This window comes from Oncorhynchus mykiss, chromosome 10, assembly GCF_057628025.1.
Source record: "Oncorhynchus mykiss isolate SJ-2025 chromosome 10, ASM5762802v1, whole genome shotgun sequence".
NCBI classification, from domain to species: Eukaryota; Metazoa; Chordata; class Actinopteri; order Salmoniformes; family Salmonidae; genus Oncorhynchus; species Oncorhynchus mykiss.
This window is the reverse complement of record NC_143031.1, coordinates 34777541-34791605: the sequence shown is the minus strand read 5'-3', so window position 1 is coordinate 34791605 and position 14065 is coordinate 34777541. Positions and strand designations below refer to the sequence as shown.

The 14065-nt window shown below is 45.0% G+C and overlaps 3 protein-coding genes across 8 annotated transcripts in view; 2 read left to right on the top strand and 1 right to left on the bottom strand.

The window, feature by feature from the left end:
- Window positions 1-2070: 2070 nt before the first annotated feature.
- LOC110534894 (glucose-dependent insulinotropic receptor) lies at window positions 2071-3793 on the top strand. The gene is made up of 2 exons (XM_090186437.1): window positions 2071-2770; window positions 3025-3793. The coding sequence occupies exons 1-2, from the start codon at window positions 2200-2202 to the stop codon at window positions 3663-3665; spliced, it is 1212 nt and encodes a 403-aa protein (XP_090042563.1). The 5' UTR covers window positions 2071-2199; the 3' UTR covers window positions 3666-3793.
- An 886-nt stretch (window positions 3794-4679) lies between these two features.
- On the top strand, window positions 4680-10314 carry LOC110533714 (RNA-binding motif protein, X-linked 2). Of its 5 annotated transcripts, none has more exons than XM_036990111.2 (6): window positions 4680-4792; window positions 5389-5504; window positions 5721-5772; window positions 5983-6112; window positions 6270-6453; window positions 7795-10314. In XM_036990111.2, exons 1-6 carry the CDS (start codon window positions 4788-4790, stop codon window positions 8307-8309), a joined length of 1002 nt encoding a protein of 333 aa, XP_036846006.2. In that variant the 5' UTR covers window positions 4680-4787; the 3' UTR covers window positions 8310-10314. The 5 variants fall into 5 exon arrangements, with proteins under 5 accessions (XP_036846006.2, XP_090042554.1, XP_036846008.1 ...); XM_090186428.1 differs by having other exon boundaries at window positions 4683-4792; window positions 5949-6112; XM_036990113.2 differs by having other exon boundaries at window positions 4693-4792; window positions 7883-10314.
- A 1840-nt stretch (window positions 10315-12154) lies between these two features.
- LOC110533713 (E3 ubiquitin-protein ligase Siah2) overlaps window positions 12155-14065 on the bottom strand; it is a 41970-nt gene continuing 40059 nt past the window's right edge. For both annotated transcript variants that reach the window (XM_021618177.3, XM_021618178.3), the window contains exon 2: window positions 12155-13485. In XM_021618177.3, coding sequence (XP_021473852.1) covers window positions 12934-13485 — 552 coding nt within the window. In that variant the 3' untranslated portion in view covers window positions 12155-12933. The remainder of the gene's footprint in view (window positions 13486-14065) is intronic.

Here is a 14065-nt window from a genome sequence, read left to right as displayed (position 1 = left end):
GTCCATACTCCACCACTACCACATATCGACAGTACTAAAGCCATGTGTATGTGTGTGTATAGTGCGTATGTTATTGTGTGTGTGGGTGTATGTGTCTGTGCCTATGTTTGTGTTGCTTCACAGTCCCCTCTGTCCCATAAGGTGTTTTTTTATCTGTTTTTTAAATCATATTTTACTGTTTGCATCAGTTACTTGATGTGGAATAGAGTTCCATGTAGTCATGGCTCTATGTAGTACTGTGTTTCTCCCATAGTCTGTTCTGGACTTGAGGACTGTGAAGAGACCTCTTGTGGCATGTCTTGTGGGGTATGTATGGATGTCCCAGCTGTGTGCCAGTAGTTTAGACAGACAGCTCGGTGCATTCAACATGTCAATACCATGTCAATAAATACAAGTAGTGATGAAGTCAATCTCTCCTCCACTTTGAGCCTGGACAGATTGACATGCATATTAATTAATATTAGCTCTCTTTGTACATCCAAGGGCCAGCCATGCTGCCCTGTTCTGAGCCAATTGCAATTTTTTTTAGTCTTTTGTTTGGAGTAACCCTAGATTGGGGCGGCAGCATAGCCTAGTGGTTAGAGCGTTGAACTAGTAACCGAAAGGTTGCCAGTTCAAATCCCCAAGGTACAAATCTGTCGTTCTGCCCCTGAACAAGGCAGTTAACCCACTGGCCGTCATTGAAAGTAAGAATTTGTTCTTAACTGACTTGCCTAGTTAAATATAGGTAAAACTGTTATGGAGAAAACATTTGATACAGTAGTAGCTAAAATGGGGAGAAGTTTGTCCATAATAAAGTGATAAAGTACTGCCTTCTTCTAAACAAGGCACTCGTTTTGTCGCACCTTGACAATGATCGACTATGATCGATAATGTGGTGATCGATAATCTGGTGATATTGTTTGGACTGACCTGGTTGGGTTGTTGTTGCTGAGGGTTAAAACGAGCAGCAGGAAGTTCAGAAATAGTTACAGAGAGAGAGAAGAGAGTGTAAATTCATACACTTATGAGGAAGTTGGGTAGTAATTTATGCAGGGTAGATTTATGTCTCCCAAAGCAATGCTTCCCATACGTAAAACAGAATTAGTACATGTACATATAGGGAGAGTCACGTCATCCTGTCTGGCAAATATACACTTTCTCTCTCTTTCTTTCTCCCTATCGTGTATTTTGCCTCTCAGTTTGTTTAGAGCTGTATAAATACATACATAAAACACGTAGCCATGATGAGCCACTGATGAGCCACAGATACAGTGGTTAGTCACAGCATATTTTGTACAGCACTGTGAATGTTAAGGGTTGTGTGTCAAGATGAAGAGGCTTCTCAAGATGAAAATTCCTTCTATACCTCCTTTTTGCTGAAACTCATTTTAGACACTAGAAGAGCCAAGACAGCAGATAGTCTTTATTGATTATAGTACTGTAAGTGGGAGTAGATGGTTATTTTTTCGTTTTGTGCCTTGATTTGGATTTTTTTTTAATTCTGTGTGTTTTCTAAAGGACCCACATATTAGTCTACAGACAACTGCCAGATGGGTCTTCCCAAAGCAGATGGGTCTTCCCAAGAGACATGCCACAGAAAACTCTTCCTCTCTTTCCTTACTGCCCTACTTATTGACATCAATGGATGGGCATAAAAAAAATCACTAATGACTTTATGATAAAGATACAAATGGTAACAAAAGCAGATCTATCTTAGTGTAGTGTAGTGTTGATGTTTGTACTGCAGACTACTGTCATTAACCTAGATTCAGTGGTCGTGGTGAACCCTTGTGGAAAATGGCCCAGTCATCCCGGATGTCTGCACCAGGGACTCTCTGAGGGGACTGGGATGATAACCAGATAGCAGGCTGGACAAGGGTCGAATGCAGAGGAACCACAGCTACAGACGAGAGAGGAGGGGAGATACTTTGCCCTCTGAGGAGCAAAGGCACATCGGGAGTGGATGAGTACCCATTGAACATTCTTAATTTTTTCCTAAAGAGCTTTTTACTTAATAGCTCAGGTTATCGTTGTGGAATTTCTTTCTGTTATATAAGGAGTTTGACAGAGAAAGACATTAAGTACAGTTCAAAGAGGAAAAAATTGGTATTTGGATACCAATATACCACAGAAGGAGTGGATGTTGGTGGATATAATTTATTTGTTTTGGGGGGGAATCTCTCAGATATACAAGACTCAGATCTTGTAAAGGACTCAATGGCAGCTTACAATAAGTCAGGCTGGATGGGAGAGTCGGGTGCCAATCTCACTGCCATGATGCCAGGTGTGAGACCCATACTAACCCCTGTTGTATACACTTTCATGACACCAGAAATGATGGGATGGGTCCTGAGTGTGGCCTCTCTCCTCATCATCTCCACCAACCTACTGGTGGTGGCTGCTCTCTTTCAGCTGATGCGCAGGAAGGGCAGTCAGAGCTGGTGCTTCGTGCTCAACCTGGCCCTGGCAGATATCCTGGTGGGCCTGGCTATCACTGGCATTGTCACAGACGTGTTTCAAAATTACAATATCGTGAACAATGGAACTATTCCAATTACTCAACCGCTACTCCTGATGCACTCCACACAGAAGACCAAGTGTTTACTCCGCATGGCCTTCATCATCTCCCCCTCAACTGCGTCCATCTTGTCTATGTTCCTGATCTCTCTGGACCGCTACGTGGCCATCAAGCTGCCGCTGCGCTACTCCCAGCTCACTGGGAGGTGGACCGTGACTGGGGCCCTGGTAGCGCTCTGGATGGTATCCCTCACCGTTGGCTTCCTACCAGGTGGAACAACTAACCTCAATTATCTTATTTCAGAGGGGACACATGTCCCTAACAACAGGGTTACATTTAAATTCAGGGGGATAAGCTGAGACTCAATTTGTGAATTTCAATGTGCTTCCTGAATAGACAAAATTGGAATTGAATTGACCCCAACACTGATTGTTGATCAACTTGATAACGAAAATCCTTATTTTAATTTAAATATTCAAAATACTATAAATTTAGAAGGTTTATTATTCCCCTCTGCTCCACAGGCATGGCATGGCAGCTCCAGCAGGGAGACTTTGAAAGCAGCAGCCTTTGCACCTTCTTCTCTGTCATCCGTCCCAAGGGCATCATTGTGGTGTTCTGTGCCGTCTTCTTCCCCGTCCTCTCTGTCTTCACCTACTTCTACCTGGACATTCTGAAGATAGCTTGCGGCCATCAGAGGCAGATCCGCCAGGCCGGCTCCAGGCTGCCCCAGCGCAGCCGCTACTGGGGCCACGTCAAGGCCCTGAGGACCGTGGCTCTGCTAGTGGGCTGTTTCACCCTCTGCTGGTGCCCATTTTTTGTGGTGTGTGCAGTGCAGGTGCTGTGTGAGGCCTGTGAGTTGTACAAGGTGCTGGAGAATGACCTGTGGCTGCTGGGGCTGTCTAACTCCCTCATCAACCCTCTGGTGTACGCCTGCTGGCAGAGGGAGGTGCGGCTGCAGATCGGGGCCCTCTTCTGCTGTGTTAAGGACAGGGTCAGGAACACAGCCGTGTTAGAGGCTAGTGAGAGATGTCAGACAGAGCTGCGTATACCCACTCATACTGTTATATCTGTGGACGATGCCATGAGCCTGGACCCCACCTTCCCCACGGTCACCAGTGAAGAGGGCCACACTGTACCGTTTTCTGCCTCAACCCCCTTGTGAATGACTTAGACATTTTGAGAACATCTCTTTGAGGTTGATCGAACCAATTTGGAAAATGCTTAATGTGGCAGCTTAGAGCTTTGTCCATTTCTGGCGGAAACACGTCACATGTCTAGCGACAGCAACTAACTGGCAAAATCAATCAAATGGGGAAAAAAATAACAGAGTGAGATAATGGATGTGGAGACATCATGGAACCTAAAACATGGAACAGATGGGCTTATTTGCTTTTTTTGCTCGGTTTCCTCCACTAACCTAATTGATATTATCTCTGCCAAGTATGCACTTTGTCCCTCTCTGCATTCCCATCAACCTCACTGTCTATGTGTGTCTGAGAGGTGTGTGCGTTTTGAAGGGGAACAGCTTTTGTGTGTACAAATGGTTGTTCTCTGTTCAGTCAGTGATTATATATAAACATTTTTTGACAAATTATTTAATTTGTTGGGAAAGTAGTGTGTATTACTACCTCCATTAGGGAGGTACATGGGAAATGTGTTTTATTGCCAATACTTCCTACAAAGGATTAACTCATAATGTCAATGTAGAATTGCTTTATAATTTTCTCATAAATTACCATAGTGGAAATATATTGATAAAACCTTGATATGAGGTAGGTAGAATATTATTGTTTGAGTGGTTGCTATTCAAAATAAATGATAGAATGCTTGGATGATTGATTATTCATTCATGGGCACTTCCTTGTCATATAAACACTTATTTTTAGGATAAATAAGTCCATATTTTACAACTAGCCAATAAAATTACACTTTGTGATATGGGGAATGATGGTGCTATAAAAGTAGATTTCATTTAGAAAAGAGATAATAAAAGTCAGTGTTTAGGCCATTGCAGTGGCATTGAGGAGAGCTTTTGCTTAATCACAAAATACCATTGGAATTGAATAATTGAATTGAATATTGAAATGAAGTTGTTCTGTGGGACTTGTTTGTACGATTTTTATAATAAAAGTTGTTCAATTCTGAGAACAAGGGAGCATGCCTTTGAACTACACCTCCCACAAACCCCTGTACGTAGTATGACGCGCCGGAAACTGATGTTGGTCAGGGGGGGGGGGCTCCATTTTAAAGTTAGCATCGTGTTTGCGTTCATGATAACTTCATAATGAAGTGAGTATAAGTGACCGATTATATGTTTTACATGTTGTATCGGCTGTAATGATTATCTAGTTACCCACTGAGGTGTAATGGGATGGTCATGTGAAGAGGTCTAGCTAGCCAGCTAACGTGTACTGCAACATCAGTCAACATGGCTAACGTTAGCTTGCTAGCTCGATTATAATGTTACTAATGACAATAATGTTAACGTTAAATGAATACACACTACTATATATAACTGGGTGGTTCGAGCCCTGGATGCTGATTGACTGACCCGTGGTGTATCAGACCTTATACCACGGGTATGGCAAAACATTTATTTTTACTGCTCTAATTACGTTGGTAACCCGTTTATAATCGCAGTAAGGCTCCTCTTGGGGTTGTGGTATACTCCGCAAGAACAGCTCTTAGCTGTGGTATATTGGCCATATACCACACCCCATCGTGCCTTATTACTTAAATATATTATGGTCTGTAGTTCCTCATGAGACGACCCCATGGGGGGTTAAGAAAAAAGCAAAGACAGGATCAGCAGAGAGAATATTCTGCATTCTATTGCAAGTTAAACTCTATCCTTTCATCCTTCTCCATCTCTCTGTGTCCTGCAGTCCCCTGACCAAGGTGAAACTGATCAATGAGCTGAATGAGAGAGAGGCCTCATTGGGGGTGAAGGAAAATGTGTCATGGCACTCTGAGTATAAGGATAGCGCCTGGATTTTCATCGGTAAGAGGCTGTGTCAAAGACACCCCTGCGATTGAATAGGATTGATCCGAACCCTGCTATTACAGCCATGTTTAAGGTGTACTGTCAGCTGACCAGTTGGTGGCATCAAAGTAGTGTTTTTTTAAATTTTATTCAGTCAGTGGCTTGCTCTCTAGTCCATCTCACCAGCAGTTATAAGCCTGTTTCTAACTTCAGTGCTTCTGTTTTAACCTGCAGGTGGGTTTCCATATGAGCTGACGGAAGGTGACATCGTCTGTGTCTTCTCTCAGTGAGTCCCATACATACACCCCTTCCTCCAATCTCTCCACTCACTGTCCTTTCTCTCCCCGTTCTTCATTGTCTGTCTGTTTTTGTCTATACAATTACCTGTCTTTCCATGCTTATCTTCCCCTATTCCCTCTTAACCTTCCCCATTCGGAATAAATGAAGTGTTCTTTGCATTAGATTAGGTGTGTTCCTGCTTCATGTCTGTCTGCAGGTATGGAGAGATGGCCAACATCAACCTAGTGCGTGATAAGAAGACGGGTAAATCCAAAGGCTTCTGCTTCATCTGCTACGAGGACCAGAGGAGCACCATCCTGGCTGTGGATAACTTAAATGGGATCAAGGTAAAGAATGGCAATCACTCACAGCTGAGAAGGAGAGAACAAGAGAGATTGAGACTAAACCAGTTGACGTGCATAAATGAAGGTTAGACGATGCAAAAGACGTAAATGACTCATTTTGTTGTGGTCTGTGTCTCTCTCTCTCTCTCTCGGTATCTAGATAAAGGGGCGGACCATCCGAGTGGACCATGTGCTGAACTACCGCCCTCCCAAAGACAATGAGGACATGGATGATATCACCAAGCGCCTGAGGGAGGAGGGCTGTGCCCCCAAACTACCTGACCCTTCATCCTCCGAGTCCGAAGAAGAGCAGTACGCCGTACCCGCGAAGAAGCCCAAGAAAGGTGAGACGAGACTAATGGAGGTCCAGATGGTCCAGGTCTGCTACTTGTCAGCCTCAGACTGGGGATTTGAAATGTAAGAACTTTCGTCAAAGTAGAATGAACACTGAACAAAAATATAAATGCAACATGCAACAATTAAAGATTTTACTGAGTTATAGTTCATATCAGGAAATCGGTCAATTGAAATAAATTCATTAGGCCCTAGTCTATGGATTTCACATGACTGGGAATACAGATATGCATCTATTGGTCACAGATACCTTTTTAAGAAAGGTAGAGGAGGATCAGAAAACCAGTCAGTATCTGGTGACGGATGAATGACACGACAGTGAACCTCAGGATCTTGTCACGGTATCTGCATTCAAATTGCCATCGATAAAATCCAATTGTGTTCATTGTCCTCAGCTTATGCCTGCCCATACCATAACCCCATCTCCACCATGGGGCACTCTGTTCACAATGTTGACATCAGCAAACCCACACAACGCCATACAGGTGGTCTGCCGTCTGCCCGGCACAGTTGAAACCGGAATTCATCCGTGAAGAGCACACTCCTCCAGCGTGCCAGTGACCATCGAAGGTGAGCATTTGCCCACTGAAGTGGGTTACGACAGAGAACTGCAGTCGGATCAAGACCCTGGTGAGGACAAGCTCGCAGATGAGCTTCCCTGAGACTGTTTGACCGTTTGTGGAGTAATTCTTCAGTTGTGCAAACCCACAGTTTCATCAGCTGTCTGGGTAGCTCGTCTCAGGCTGGATGTGGAGGTCCTGGGCTGGCGTGGTTACACGTGGTCTTCAGGTGTGAGGCTGGTTGGAAGCACTGCCAAATTCTCTAAAATGACGTTGGAGGTGGCTTATGGTAGAGAAGTGAACATTTAATTCTCTGGCAACAGCTCGGCTGGACATTCCTGCAGTCAGCATGCCAATTGCATGCTGACTCAACTTGAGACATCTGTAGCATTGTGTTGAGACAAAACTGCACATTTTAGTGGCCTTTTATTGTCCCCAGCACAAGATGGACCTTTTTAATGATCATGCTGTTTAATCAGCTTCTTGATATGCAACACCTGTCAGGTGGATGGATTATCTTGGCAAAGGAAAAATGCTATCTAACAGGAGAGAGATGCTTTTAGTGTATATGGAAAATGTCTGGTATCTTATTTCATCTCATGAAACATGGGACCAACACTTACATGTTGCGTTTATAGTTTTGTTCAGTATAATTGCAAGGCAAGGACACGAGTACACCCGAGTAGTGGAGGATAACTTTGCTGTCTGTGTGTGTGTCATGTTCATATCCTCTTACCTGACCCTCCGTCTTTTCTTTAATCTCCAACCCAGACAAGAAAGAGAAGAAGAAAAAGGCTCTGAAGGAGGATAGGAAGCAGAGGGAGAGGCTAGCCCAGACTCACTCTGTGTCTCCCCCTAGGCCTGCCCTGGCAGTGAGGGTGAAGCAGGAGGAGGAGGACCTGGGCTATGACAAGTATAGCCAGCGGGGAGCGCCAGAGGAGTGGCTGGGGGCCAGGGAAGAGAGACCAGGGCCTGGGGCAGGGCCACAGAACACACACAGGCAGGTGGACAGAGGGTTCCGAAATCACCATGGGGAAGGAGAGAGAGAGAGGCCCAGGGAGGATGAGAAGAGGAGAGATGGAGGACTGCAGTTGGAGAGCAAGAGGACAGGCAGGAAGGAGAGAGAAAACCAAGACAGGGATAGAGAGAGAGAAAGAGGGAGGGACAATGAGAGGAACAGAGTGAGGGACTGGGACAGGGAGAAAGACAGGAACAGAGAGAGGGAAAGAGACAGGTCAAGTAAGCACAAAGAACACAGTCGGGAGAGAGACCAAAGGAGAAAGTAACATTAGTGCCTTGATTGTAGTCAAGACAACTGGACTGAGTGAAATCTTATTCTTTCCTTCACTATAGAAAGTCAGCAGGAACTGGGACCATGGAACTAATATGATTGGTTGTTTTATTGTTAGTATTTGTCATATCAAGCCTGTTGATTCCATATTCTCTGTTATGTGGAGACTGAGCCAAACAGTGAATGAGGACTTGAGTCATGAGAACATGGCCTGTTTCCACAACAGCAGCAAAGTTAAAGCGGAACTGGATTTCAAATGAAATTTTACCCTCAAACGGCTTAACAATGCTTAATCAGACAATGATTTACTGTTGTAAATAAAATGTTTTTTTTTTTTTTTTTTTTTTTTTTTTTTACAAAGATTTTGTTTCCAACAAGATGCCTTATAAATAACATTTTATTTTTAAATTGGATTTCAAGTCATACAGAGACACATGGTAATATGGGTAACGCAAGATAGGAACTTCCTCTTGGCTCCAAAAATAGGTGATTTTGGGTGAAAAGAGACTGTCCAGAGCATGACACAATTTGTAATTCAGTGAAGAACCAAAGGCAAACAAGATACTTTGGGGGAAAAAAGGAATAATTCAGACCAAAGAAAGATCGTATTTACATGATCACTAGCTCATACCTGCTCAACAGGATTTTAACTGCAATTCATCTGTATCGCTGAATGATGTTTAAAACACAACATAGTTAATCATCTAAGACAGAACAAAGCATAGATACAGAAATACTGTATATATATATATATATATCAAGAATAAATTAACATTTTGTCAAAACATAAAAGGGAAAAAGAGGTAAAGCACATCCTGCCATTGAGGAAATGTTTTAATTCCACCAAGAGGTTAAGTGTGTGAAGGAACCTGTCGATAGTTGGCATGTGAAACACCGTAAATGTCATCAGTTCTATTAATCTCATCACACCGGGGCTCCAATGAAAAAACCCAACTGGGGTATAGAGATATTAGAGAACGAGAAGTTAACCCATATCCTCTTCCAGTGGGGGGCCAGGCAGACAAGCCACACTCGAATAACTGGGATTTTGGTCGCCCCGTTGTCTGGCTGCATGGATAGATCGTCAGTGCTATACTATGTTAGTTACCTAGGTGATGTATTCAACCTTTTTCAAAGAGAGGAGAGGAAAACGTGTGTGTCCCAAAGAAAATACTTGTTAGGGACCCAATTGAAATTAAGTGAAGAAATTGCACCCATACAGCTGTTATAGAAACATCCCAGGATAGGATTCGGCTAAACTTGGGAAAAAATAAGTATTGGGTCTGGCTGTACAAAATATGTCTTGTACATTCATAGTACACATGACGTCATAGACATGGGTTGTATTTCCCGAGGTACATAAAGAATGTGTGTACTTTTCTGGTTTGTAGAATGATTCTAGGTGATTTACAGCTGGATGGGAATGCGTTTCTGTTCAATGTTCTGACACGTCATACGGAACAAAACATTGTGCAAGTGGACAACACTTAAGCAGATGAAGAGTTATAGTTAGACATGTTTTTTATAGCCTACATAATGACAGCCAAGGTCAGGGATCATCAACTACATTCAGCCACGGGACCATTTTTGTTTTCGTGGATGGACAGGGGCCCAGATTTTTTTTTAATTGAACCTTTATTTAACTAGGCAAGTCAGTTAAGAACAAATTCTTATTTACAATGACGGCCTACCGGGGAACAGTGTGTTAACTGCCTTGATCATGGGCAGAAAGACAGATTATTTATTTTTTACCTCGCCCAACGCTCTAACCACTAGGCTACTTGCCGCCCCAAAACATAACTGCAGAAATCTGGACCTAAAGATGTTTTCAGTGGAAACAAATGCACCATGAAATCTAATTTTGTGGACACTGACTCTTAGTTTTCATTGATTTGATCTCACATTGCCCCATAAACAATGAATTAATGAAATCCACACAGTTCTCTCTGGCTCATGATAACTGATGCAGCATTAAAGGCTTCAAGCCCATGTTACAAAAAGGTGAGCGTCACAGTTTTCATTTTTTGTAGATATTACAGATCAGCCATAGCAGAGCTGTCCTGCCCAAAGGAGAGTGTGTTGGCAGAATTGTCTGTCCACTCAGTGGGTAAGGCAGGGACACTGACCACTAGAATAAAATAGGATAGCAGGTAGTTACAACAGCTCTGAAAATAACCTCAAAACCTATGTACAACAGTTTGAGTAACCGTGGACACAAACACATCTCAGATCAACACAACCGAACACAGAATCTCCTATCAGCTTTTAGAAAATATATGGTCATCCAACATTTACATATTACAAATACTTATAAGACGGGGCAGAGGTGATCAGCAGAGGGTGATTTGGGGTATACTGCAGTGTCTCTGGGAGCAGGAGGGGACTCTGTTGGGTTACAGACATGTCTGTGATCAATGTCATCAGAGGTACTTTATGAAAAGGTGGGTTTTTGGTTGCTTGGTTACTATGACGCCGGGTGAAGGCGAGGTACATGGCTGGAGTACTATGGAATTCCCATTTCTACCCACAATGCCATGGGACTTTGCCCCAAAGTCCACAAAAACCGAGAGTCCGTTGAAGACACTGAGGGTGGGTCTGAGTGAGTCTAACTTCGTCATCCTCACAGACGCCTTCCCAACTTGGGAGTGCTAGTTAGGTTACGTACAAAAGTAAGGCTGTGGTGGGTTGACTGACCAGAGGGGAAGAGTCAAAACTACCCCCATATTACAGTATGTCAATCAGAGCGTAGAAGAACCGAAGAAAAACCAGGTTCTGCAGAACAAACGGTTTCACGAGACATACAGAGGAACAAATAAGAAAACGCGTGCCTCTGCCATGCTGCTCATCTCTGTTGGTGAGGAGTGGCTGCAGAGAAACAAAAACACAATCATAACAGTAGTGGTACTGGCTCGCACACTACAAATATGATTTCTGTGTCAAAACAAACATAATGCCATCTTAAATATGACATGACACCTGTTTTTCATTCATGAAATTGTATGACAACTGACCTTACCAAAGAAAGGGACTAACCGGGGCCTCCCGGGTGGCGCAGTGGTTAAGGGCGCTGTACTGCAGCGCCAGCCGTAACCGGCCGCGACCGGGATGTCCGTGGGGCGACGCACAATTGGCCTAGCGTCGCCCAGGTTAAGGAGGGCTTGGTCGGTAGGGGTGTCCTTGTCTCATCGCGCACCAGCGACTCCTGTGGCGGGCTGGGCGCAGTGTACGCTAGCCAAGGTGGCCAGGTGCACGGTGTTTCCTCCGGCGCATTGGTGCGGCTGGCTTCCGGGTTGGATGTGCGCTGTGTTAAAGAAGCAGCGGCTTGGTTGGTTGTGTATCGGAGGACGCATGACTTTCAACCTTCGTCTCTCCCGAGCCCGTACGGGAGTTGTAGCGATGAGACAAGATAGTAGCTACTACAACAATTGGATACCACGAAATTGGGGAGAAAAAGGGGTAAAAAAAAAAAGAAAAAAAAAGAAAGGGACTAACCTTCAAATCTATAAGAGTTTTATGCAACAGAGCGTGTGACTTTGGAGAAGTAATGTGCCTTTGTTGTTTGTATTGTAATACAGAATCCATGTGAATAACTAGGCCCTGGGGTTTCACCAAAAAGTGCTTATGACCGGTTTGATACCATGCTTACGATGGCATTATGCAACCTTTATGATGCATTATGACGAGAGCCTACAACCAAAACACCTGATCAGTGTCTTTATTCTACATGGCGGACATACATGCAGTCTTTTACTTCCAATCAGATCAGGACCGATCACCAATATTATTATACACACCAGGGTTGGGCTTATAATTGACAGCCTAATTATGAAAACGGTTGAGTTTTGCGGTTCTGAAAAGTAAGGAGTTGGTTAGTAGTCAGTGCAGTCCTTTAGGAGGGCATGAACAACCCCGGCTTAGCTCACACTAACCCAGACTGAGGCAGCACATTGGTCACTCTCAGGTCCCGACTCTGCCCATATGCGTCTGAGGCCTGATTGGTCCACTGACCAACTTACTGAAACTTAATTCGCTGTGAGGATTAGGAAGCGGCATCTGCAGGGGCTATTCACGGATGAAGTGGAGGTTCTCTGAATACCGCTGTGTGGCAGCCAATTGACTGACCGCCCTTTCTTACACTGGCAGTGTCCTTCTTGCCTGGCACTGGTTGGCAGAAGAGGAGGTAGGGGTGAGTGGGGTGGGAGCGGTTGAGGAGGGGTCCTGGGGGCGGGTAGAGCATCAGTCATCAAAAGCCCACCGCATGTAGGTTACTGTACACTGTCTCCAGCACACACAATGAGAGGACAGGCAAACACCCTGAAACTACTCTACAGCCCAGTCTCCATTCAAGCATTATGAGAGGACAGGCAAACACCCTAACCCTGAAACTACTCTACAGCCCAGTCTCCATTCAAGCATTATGGGGAGCCAACGAGCCTCAAGCAGCAAAACACACACATCCTCTCCATATCCCACCTATCCTCTCACACACAGTCTACTGCATCACACAGGAGGCAGGTACAGCACAGCAGTCAGTCACTGTGCACCGGTTTCTGCCCACCACATGTGTAAGTCTGAAAACGAGAGAAGCCTGTGGGTCTGTGTTTCCACATCTGAGCCGCTCAGCACATGGAGATGGTAACGTTGATCCCCAGGTTGCCGTTGTCGGCGAACAGGTGAGCGATGGACGTGTCAAACACCAGACAGTCGCTGTTCATGATGGCGGCCGCCACACCGTCGTGGATGGAGCGGGGCGTGGCCTCCCAGGTGAGGCGCCGCCGGTTCCCGTTGAGCTCCAGGCGGTAGGCGAAGTTCTCGGCCTGCTTCCTCGTTCCGATGAGCAGCACCACAGCAAAGAACTGCTGGTGGCCCTCGTACTTCTCTTGCTTCTCCAGGACCAGCATGAAGTGGTGGCCGAAGCAGGACTGCATCATGACCCAGTCCACGGCCCCCGGCAGGTTGATGTCTGTGGCCAGGAAGACGATGTCCTCTCCCTGCAGGGTGGTGATGGACTTGTGGGCGTGCATCAGGTGGGGCATGACGGCCTCCAGGGAGCCCTGCCACTTGCAGGAGGCCCCGGGGCACGGGCAGGTGTAGGGACGGAACTCACATACCTCCTCGTGATCAGGCTTCTCACTGTGGTGGAGGGACAGCAGGCATCCGGCTGACGCATACTGAGATAGAGAGAAAGAGAGAGAGAGAATTGCTTACAATTTAGTTTTCCTATGTATATTGAGAACCTACTCAAAGTGGAGTGGGGTTGAATGACCCAAGAGATGGGAGACAGAATGGGAGAGGAGGAACAATGCGGGGGAAGAGACAGAATGGGTAAGGAGAGAGAGAGGAGGTGGTTATAAAAGGAGAGATGGGAAAGAGAGGGAATGAAGGAAAGAAAGATATTGCAGACACAGGTGGTAGGAAAAACAGAGAAGGCAAAGGAGGAAGTAAAGAAAGAGGGACCAATTGAGAGATTGAAGAATGTGTGGGAGGATAGAGAGAGTGAGGCAGGGAAAGAGTGCAAGAGAGAGGGAACAAAGAAATAGAGGAGGGAGGGGGTGAGAGTGGCAGGGCACATGAAGGGTATGAAGAGAAGTAGATAAGAGTACTAGCTAAGCACCTTACTAGATATAAACCCTCTGGCATTACAACAGCTTCCCAACACATCCATGGAGATGTTAGGGAGGAAGAATCTTAGAAGATTGGATGGTTATTTTGTATGAAAACAAAGCAATACCAGGCAATTAAACTGCTTGT